General features: G+C 42.8%; 1 protein-coding gene across 7 annotated transcripts in view; it reads right to left on the bottom strand.

The window, feature by feature from the left end:
* Nucleotides 1-9,856, bottom strand: part of GSAP (gamma-secretase activating protein) — a 66,921-nt gene continuing 57,065 nt past the window's right edge. For 5 of the 7 annotated variants that reach the window (XM_087934267.1, XM_087934269.1, XM_087934270.1 and 2 more), the window contains exons 27-31: nucleotides 8,625-8,744; nucleotides 6,801-6,862; nucleotides 3,192-3,296; nucleotides 1,750-1,843; nucleotides 1-846 (exon numbers count right to left, since the gene is read on the bottom strand). In XM_087934267.1, the coding sequence (XP_087790393.1) occupies nucleotides 755-846; nucleotides 1,750-1,843; nucleotides 3,192-3,296; nucleotides 6,801-6,862; nucleotides 8,625-8,744 (473 nt within the window). In that variant the 3' untranslated portion in view covers nucleotides 1-754. The other 2 variants (XR_015743792.1, XM_087934273.1) reach the window with 2 other exon arrangements.

Here is a 9,856-nt window from a genome sequence, read left to right as displayed (position 1 = left end):
TTTCCAAATCTATACATTTATTTCCATTTACAGAAAAGGGTTGGTTTCTCATTTGCAATATTTAATAGCACCCTGTTCATGTGTGAATCTCATATATACATAATGTAATAGCTGCCAGCTCCTCATTGCTCCATTCTATTATTCAGTCTCATCGTTAAGAATTTAAATGCTAACATTGGCACATTTTATTGCAATATTTACTCCTAATTATTTAATCTTCTCTTTGTAATTGCTCAGAAATGCAATTGCTTTGGGGGCCTCAGTGGCCTATTAACAATAAATACGACGTTGAATTCAGATTCAGTTTATTCTTGTAATGTTACACTGAGAAAACTCCCGTTTATTTTAATATTGGATTATTAAAAATTGATTTCAAATATTTCAGTGCACCTATTATAACGAGGCACAAAACATTTGAAGCTTGACCTCTATTCTGAATTCCAAAATACCCTTTTTTCTAATTAAAAAAAAGAGGGTTTTTTTTTTTCATCTTTGGAACAGGCTGTTTCCAGGTGAGGTTTGAAAATGAAAAAAAAAATCAATCCAGTTTCAAGTTCCAACGCATCTGAATGTAAAATATTTTGCATTCAGAACAATTTCACATCCAGTAGTAGAAGTTGTGATATCTCTTTCAGATATAATATTACAGCTTTGTATCCGTATCTTCTCTGGAATTCAATTGTCTATACGTTTAAAGGCAGAACAAAATTCTGATGCTATTGGATTCGTAATTTCATCGTGGTCATTAAATCAGTTAAAGGCCTAAGAGCATTGTAGTGTGTTTGAGTGCCACCTCTTCAACCAATCTTGCGTTCATGTTGGTCTCTTCCAGAGAAGCTGCCCATCCTAGGAGAGGACCATGCAGAGAAATATGAATATTATGGGATGGAGTTGATCACTGGTGTCATTAGTAAAAACTAAAGCTGCTAATTTCAGATTGCAATTGTGTGGCCTTTTTAAGCTATATCTGGGGTGTCAAACTCAATTTTATTGAGGGACACATCAGGGCTGTGGTTGACCTTGAGGCCCTGGCAGGTGTGGCCAACTGGGTGGGCGTGGCCAAATAGATGCCACTCACTGGGCATAGCTGGCTGGGTGGGCGTGGCCAGCTGGGTGGGCGTGGCCAGCTGGGTGGGCGTGGCCCGATGTTTCCTCTTCACATTGGGTAGACCCAGAGGTGGTATTCAGCAGGTTCTGACTAGTTCTGGAGAACCGGTAGTGGAAATTTTGAGTAGTTTGGAATACCGTCTCTGACTGGCCCGCCCCCATCTCTTCTCCGCCTCCCACTGAATCCCAGCTGATCGGCTGGGTTTTCTTTGGTTGCCCTGCACAGGAGAACGGAGCTGGAAAGCAGGCAACTGGGATGGGGAGGGAATGGGGATTTTGCAGTTTCCTTCCCCTGCCATGCCTATCAAGCCATGCCCACAGAACCGGTAGTAAAATTCTTTGAATCCCACCACTGGGTAGAATGGGCCGAAGTGATGTGGGTAGACCAGGCCGAAACCGTGCTGGCCTGATGTTTCCTCTTTGCAATGGGTAGACCAGGCCAAAGCAGCACGGGTTGGTCCCTTACATTTTCCAGGAGGGCCACGCGGGTCAAATCTAACCACATTGCAGGCCAGATTCGGCCCGTGGGCCTTGAGTTTGACATCCCTGACCTACATGCAGTACATGACTTTAAATACGATTACAATCTAAACCAAGATAAATTCCATTAAGCTACAATAAAACAGAAGAAAACAGACTTACCTTGATGTTCCATCTCTACTATGATAGTCACCAAATAGTTAAGAGGGAGAAACTCAATTTGGGGTGATATTCTGTCCGTAAATGGAATATTGTACTGCAAAAGACAATGCATTCAAATAATGGTTATCATTTAACTCCACGTTTCGAGGAATTCAGTCTTTTAGAAGAATGAGAAGCAAAGTTATTTTAATGAAAAGAAAGAAGGACTAGGGGTGATGTGACAGCAGTGTTCCAATATGTGAGGGACTGTCACAAAGAAGAAGGAAGTCAAGCTATTCTCCAAAGCACCTGAGGGCAGGACAAGAAGCAACGGATGGAAACTACGCATGGAGAGAAGCAACCCAGAAATAAAGAGAATTTCCCTGACAATCAGAACAATTAACCAGGGGGACAACTTGCCTCCAGAAGTTGGGGGTGCTCCAACATGGGAGGTTTTTAAAAAGAGGTTGGACAACCATGTGTCTCCTGCTTGAGTTGGGGGTTGGACTAGAAGACCTCCCAGGTCCCTTCCAACTCTGTTATTGTAAGCAACAGAGCAGGGGTGTCAAACTCATGGCCCGTGGGCCGGATGCCTCACGTGCTGGCTCCGCCTCCACATGGTTTAGCAAATGGGAAAAAAGTCCCAGTACATCATGTGACATCCCCATGACGACGTGAGTTTGACAGCCCTGCAATAGAGCCTTGATGGCGCAGTAGTTAGAGTGCTGTACTGCAGGCTACTTCTGCTGACTATCAGCTGCCTGCAATTTGGCAGTTCAAATCCCATCAGGCTCAAGGTTGATTCATCCTTCCATCCTTCCGAGGTGGGTAAAAAATGAGGACCCTGATTGTTGGGGGCAAGAGGCTGACTCTGTAAACTGCTTAGACAGGGCTGTGAAGCACTGTATGTAAGTCTAGGTGCTGTTGCTACCCTCCCTCCCTCCCTCCCTCCCTCCCTTCCTTCCTTCTATTTTCTTTCTCATTCTCCTTCCTGGTGGCATTGATTAGAATTCCGTATTGTAGACAAACTCTCCCTCCCTCCCTCCCCTATTCTTTTCTTATTCTCCTTCCTCATGCCACAGTGGTCAGAATGCAGTATTGCAGGCAAACTCTGGCCACTGCCAGCAGTTCGATCCTGACCAGCTCCAGGTTGCCTCAGCCTTCCATCCTTCCAAGGTCGGTAAAATGAGGAGCCAGATTGTTGGGGGCAATGTGCTGACTCTGTAAACCGCTTAGAGAAGGCTTTAAAGCATTTTAAAGTGGTATATAAGTCTAAGTATTATTGCTATACTGAACCTGCTGGAGATTTCAACTCCAAAAAAAGCTAAGGTGTGAACACTTATTGGAATCTCACTGCAGTATTTTTCTGTTCTTCAGATACTGGAGGTCAATTTTCTTCTTTTTAAAGAAAAGGGGTGATGACAAACTAACCCGTATTCTTAACAGGTGTTCAAGCTTTTTACCTGTTTACTGCCGAGTTTCTCAAACAAGACTTTAACGTAGTTCTTTGCCATAACATGTGTGCTCAAAGAATGGTTCCACAGCTGACAAACCTTGCACCCAATTGCCTGCATGATCAAAATAAGAAGGGAGACGGGGGGGAATGTTTAAATATCAAATAGGAACTTCAGCTTAGAGAAATTGAATCTGTTCCTTCAAGAGTGGAAGCCCCATAACTCATTCATCTTATACGTAAAACATGTACTTGTGGGAATAGTATTTTCACGGGTGCTGATGTGATGGTACAGGGATAGGGCCTGCTACGGGTTCACCCCGGCTTGGGCGAACCCGTAGCTACTTTTATGGCCGGTTTGGTGAACCAGCAAATCCCACCCCTGGCTGGCCCTGCCCTTCCCCTCCCAGGAACCCCCACGTGGCCTGTTTTGGACCCCAGGTAAGTATAGGGCCTGTGCAGAGGCTTGGGGAGGGTGAAAAACGGGCCTCCCAGAAGGCCAGAAATGGGCCTTCTGTCAGTTGAGAACTACCTGTCCTACGGTAGGAGCATTTTCAGGGTTGTATCACTTTACACACAAGGATTTGTCCTCCTAACTCTGTATGCCAGATTCTCGCATCCTTGCACTGTTAGTACGATTAATTTTCTTCCAGCCCACCTATAAAAACATGATGTAAACTTGCCCTGCTTGAAACGACACGGATGAGCCAAGGAGACACAAACATTTCTTAATCAACCCCAAAGACAGAGGTCGAAATAATATTAATCCTGGCTCAAAATCCAAACGAAATTGCGGCTGAAGGGATCTGAACCTACGGCTCTAAAAATAATTTCCAACATGTCACAGCTGTTCTGGAAGAAAATGTCATTTTGTTGACTTTCTCCCTTCTCCAAAACAGAAAATACAGTGAGAAAACAGAAGTGGCTTTGTGTTGGTGTTGTATTTTTCATACAACCAAATAAAGAATTCCTTTCTGTCAGAAAGTTCGAGCCGTCTTGTTCGTTCAAATAGACAGGGAACCTTACCGGAAGAAATTTAAAAGAAAGAAAAAGAGAGGGAGAAAGGGAGGGAAGGAGGGAGAGACAGAGAGGGAGAGACAGAGAGAGGGGGAGGGAGAGAAAGAGAGAGAGGGAAAGAGGGAGAGACAATTAGGTTTAAAATCCTTTAGACCAAGAGATTCACTTAGGCTTCTTACAGACAATTCAGAAATGGGATACTGAAGAGATAGCTGTATTGATTTCTAGCCACAGAAATATAGATAATTTTCTCTTTAAAGTGTTTAAGGAGACAAGCATATGAGAAAAACGTATTTCTGCACTTACTTCCAATTTGTTTCCTGGAACACAATGCTTCCTCTAAAATATTTATAGATTGGATTGTTTAAGGGCCATCCAATCAGGGATGACCCCCTGTGCAATCACATAAATAGACTTTCTCCCTGGCAATCACTCCCCTAGCTTAGTATCTCAACTTTTCCAAGCATATATCCACTTATACTCGACTTACAGCAGCTTGTTTAGTGACCGTTTGAAGTTACAAAAGGCACGGAAAAAAATGACGCACGGCCATTTTCCACTTTTATGGCCAACGCAACAATCCCGTGGTCCCCTGTTTTATACTCCAATATGGGACATGTGGTTCATATTTACGACGCTCGCTGTGTCCCGAGGTCACGTGGTTCCATTTTGCAACCTTCTGACAATCAAAGTCAACGGAAGCCAAATTCACTTAACAACCGGGTTACTAATTTAACAACTGTGGTGATTCACTTAACAAACTTGGCAAGAAAAGTCCTAAAATGAGGCAAAAACTCACTTAACCTTTTCTTTTTCACTTAGCAACATAAATTTCAGGCTCAATTGTGGTCGTAAATTGTGAACTATCCATAGACAAGTCCATCCATCTTATTCCTGATTATCATCTTTTCTTTCCTTTCAGCTTTCTAGACATTAAATCTTTCTTGTGAAGACTTTTTAAAAAAACTTTCAAATGTGTGGTTTTTTTAAAAAAAATAAAGAAATACATTCAACATTAGGGAAATTGGAATCATATTTGAGGGGATAATAACAATAACAACAACAATAATAATAAAACAACGAACTGCTCAAGATCTATTTAAACAGGGTTGTTACATTTTAATAGAAGGAAAAACAGTGAATGGCTTTAAATGCATGATAGGGGGGAGTGGGGAATTATATCTGAAAAATTGCTTAACTTTTCAAGTCTTCACCTGAGTTTAGAGCAGTTGAACTAAGATAACAGAAATATTTTAAACCAAGCTTCTCTGAACTCTTACAAATCTGTTTTTTGGTTTTTTTTTAAATGAACACGTTGCTCTCAAATGGGGCATTTTTTTCTAAAATAACTCTGCGTGCAGTGGAGCTCGGCAAAGGAAAAATGGAAAGAACTGTAGTCTAGCCATTTAAAAAGCCGAACCCAGCCATTCCCATTAAGGCCCTGTGATTAGGTGTGGTTAGATTAAGTTATACTATTATGGTCAATGTAGTATATTACACTACATTATAGGTGGTCCTTGGCTTGCAGGCTGTCAGTGTGTGCTGATACAGGCATTCATTTAGTGCAGAGATGGTACTCAGCAGGTTCTGACCAGTTCTGGAGAACTGGTAGTGGAAATTTTGAGTTGTTCAGAGAACCGGCAAATATCACCTCCCCTGCCCCCATCTCTTCTCTGCCTCCCATTGAGTCCCAGCTGATCGGCTGCGTCTTCTTTGGTTGCCCTGCACAGGAGAACAGAGCTGCAAAGCAGGTTAGTGGGTGGAGAGGGAATGGGGATTTTGTAGTATCCTTCCCCATGGAATTGGGTGGGAATGGGGATTTTACAGTATCCTTCCCCTGCCACACCCACCAAGCCATGCCACACCCACCAAGCCATGCCCACAGAACTGGTAGTAAACGTTTTTGAATCCCACCACTGATTTAGCGACTGTTTGAAGTTACAATGGCACTGAAAAATGTAGTTTATGGCTTATAGCAGGGGAGTCAAACTCTATTTTATTGAAGGCTGCATCAGGGTTGTGTCTGACCTGGGGGTGCCTGGGGGGGAGGTGACCAGCTCAATGTCACTCATCGAGGCTCCGTTTTTGGCCGCGATGGCCTCCTGCAACCCTCTGCCAGTGAAAACGGAGTTCAGGGAGGCCATGTGGGGCCTCCCTGAGCTCTATTTTTGCTGGCAGAGGCACCGCTGTCCGTCAAGTTTGACAGTCCTGGCTTATATGAACAGAATGACCTTCCGAAGCATCCACAGAGAGTACAAACTGATACCAGTAGTTCTCAGCTTACAACCATCCATTTAGTGAAAACCAAAATGACATAAGATAAAATAAACACGTTGAACATTGATCATTCAGACCAAAATCTCTTCTAGGCCAACCAAGACTTTGGGTTGTTTGGTTTGGAGAATTTTTTTATCAGTACAGATCCCAACCAACTGGAAAAAATGTATGAGAAGTACATTATTCCATTCCTAGTTCGATAATATTTTAGAAGAGAATAGAAGGTCTTGGCTGACCTTACCTGGAATCAACCAAAAATGTATTTATTTTTTGCAAAGAGATACAAGATGGGTTGACTAAATACAGAAATTAGTTAGTAAGTTACCTGGGGAAGCCTGGTAAGGATACTTAACTTCAGCTTCACGTTCTGTTCAGTGTTGTCCAATTCTTAAAAATAAACCAAAAGATATGATCAAAGGACCCAGGGTATATAAGTCTATGTGCCATTGCTATCTTGCAAGTATCAAAAAGTTCAGAGGAAAGTATCAAAAAAAAATAAGGATCAGAAGTGTCAAACATGCAATACTGCAAGTATCAAAAGGCATAGAAATACAAAAGAAATATGCTTTTTTTGTGTTCAAATGTGCATCTGCTTTGCTTATTCATTGATGCTTGCAACACCGAGTAAGCCTTGTGGCCGTGACTCACGACAAATTCCTAGTACATCGATCAATTTAAAACCACAGGCTGCATTATCAGGGATTCCCTATTCCGGATGCTTTTTTTCCTCTCTAAAAAGGATCGCTCAATACAAGAGGTCTCAGACTTGTGGACTTCAATTCCCCAGAATGGAGACCTTCTTATAAAACGGTAAGATTCTTAAGAGGCACATTTTATCCTCATGCTTAGCCTACATGTAGTAGTGGCCACTATTTATGTAAGCAACTGCCATAGCACATAAGATTTATATACTGCTCTGAACTGTTTACAAATGTCAGTCTATTGGCCCCGATAATCTGGGTCCTCATTTTACCAATCTCGGAAGGATGGAAAGCCGAGCCAACTTTGAACCGATCAGGATCAAACTCCTGGCAGTGGGCAGAGTTTGCTTGTAATGCTGCATTCTAACCACCACGCCACCATGGCGCAGACTACAATCTGTACGAATAGTCCTTGACTTAACAGCCATTCATTCAGCAACCACTCAAATTACAAAAACACTAAATGAAGGGACCCTTGACTTAAGTTATGGTCATCGTACCGTATAGACGTAAGATTGTATTTAGTTATTTATTTATTTAGTCATGTTTATGTAGTTTATAGTGGAGGTTTCTACTCTATTCTCTATTCTAATCTATTCTCTATTCTATTCCTATTCTATTCTCAACTTCTATTTCTATTCTACTCTATTTTACTCTACTCTATTCTCTATTCCTATTCTACTCTACTCTTCTCTACTGCACTCTAGGGCTGAAAAAGGTCTAGGGCTGAAGTCCTCCCTGGGGCTAGCAATCCTGCTTGGATGTCATGCCCCTGGTGGAGACTGACTCTGAGGAAGAGGAACAGCTGACAGGGAGTGGAAGTGTGGCTCCGGAGGTTGTGGAGGAGACTGGGGAAGGGTAGAGGCCGGCTGGGCAGTCAGAGGAAGATCCAGGCCCATCCTCTCTCCATCCTAGGGCATGTAGGGAGGAGAGGATAAGGGAAAGATGTGGTCTACTCAGAAGGAGAGGGCCTTGATCCTCTTCATGGGCTGCAGCTGTGACAACTGGTTAAGATGATGGACACGCGTACGGGCAAGTGCTGAAAACAAAACATGGAAATATCTCTAGTTTATTGTTCCTCTCTGAATTTAGTGTCCTTCCCAGTGTGTGTTCTGATATCTGTGAATGTCTTCCAGCCCTTATCTTGCCTGGTTTGTGTTGTTTTTTTCACTCTTTATAATTCAAATGGCATTCCTTCCTTCTTGTAACTGTTTGTGTGGGAGTTTTTTGTCTCCAGTCAAGGATATTTGGAGCTTGGAAGCAAAGTGAAGGAATAAAAAGGGCTTCACCTGTTTTTTGTGACTGTGTTTATTTTGTATCCCACCCTGGGTCATCACACTGGATTTCAGCACAGCCCTTTTCAAGCAGAATTCTGGGAGTTGAAGTCCACAGGCTTTAAAGTTACCATGGTTGAGGACAGCTGCTCTAGTCTGCAGAAGGAACATTACCTTTCCAAAGATTCAGGATGTACTTTTCTGTTAGATGCAGAACTCCATGGTCAATGTACTGCAGGACCATGTGCAAAGGGAAGCACCTCATCCCCACTTCCAGGTGCAGAGTGTGGAATCCTGTATTAAGGAAGATATTAAGGAAGCTATAAGGAGAAGGGAAGCTTCTTCCCTGGGAAACATGAGAATGGAGCACACGAGAAACGGCATGGAGAGAGTCATGTGTCAATTATGGATTCTGTGTGTGTGTGTCTGTCAACAAAAGTGTGTAGAGTCAAGGCTGTGGTTTTCCCAGGTGCAATGTATGGCTGTGAAAGTTGGACCACAAGGAAGGCTGAGCGCCAAAGAATGGAAGGCTTTGAACTCAGGTGCTGGAGAAGACTCCTGCGAGTCCCTTGGACTGCAAGGCCATCAAACCGGCCAGTCCTAGAGGAGATCAACCCTGACTGCTTTAGAAGGCCAGATCCTGAAAATGAAACTCAAAAGACTTTGGCCACCTCATGAGAAGGAAGGACTCCCTGGAGAAGAACCACAAGGTCATGAGCAAAGCAACAAATTGCAATAGCTGGCAGGTTAACATCACCTCCTAGAGATAAGCGTTCCAGGCTGGGTCTGACAAGGGAGGAAACAACAACAAGAGACAAGCCTCCTTTGACCAACATGATGGAAGCAAAAACAACAGAGTTAATTACAGGTGGGAGGCGGTTGGAAGGGCCTATTACACGAGCAAGGGCTAAATTGATTAATGATATATAAAGGCAGAGATCTCTGTAATGGTAGCTTAATACTCTGATGATGTCAGCAGATGCTGAGAAAAGCTTAGTAAGTACAATAAATATAATTTTAGTTCTGGAGATTGCAGGATGTCTGTTTCTGCTTTTACAAGTATACCTGGAACTCGTATTTTTAGAATAGTTCATAATATATTATATACACATTCACACACATGCACACGCACACGCACACACACACACACACATATATATACACAGACAGAGAGAGACATACACACACATATAGAAAAAAAAAAACACACACACACACACAGAGTGTGTGTGTGTGTATATGTGTGTGTGTGTGTGTGTGTGTGTGTGTGTGTGTATGTTTTCTGAGGTTCTCGCGGGGAATTTGTATGTGGATCTTTGGTTATTCGGGTTTTCTCCCGCGTAAGATTGGCAGTATCTAGGCTAGATACTGCCAATCTTACGCGTGAGAAAACCCGAATAACTAAA

Source organism: Pseudonaja textilis, chromosome 5 (assembly GCF_049901715.1).
Source record: "Pseudonaja textilis isolate UNSWEBS1 chromosome 5, rPseTex1.2, whole genome shotgun sequence".
Classification (NCBI taxonomy): domain Eukaryota; kingdom Metazoa; phylum Chordata; class Lepidosauria; order Squamata; family Elapidae; genus Pseudonaja; species Pseudonaja textilis.
The sequence above is the reverse complement of the archived record's forward strand: the minus strand, read 5'-3'. Positions and strand labels throughout refer to the sequence as shown.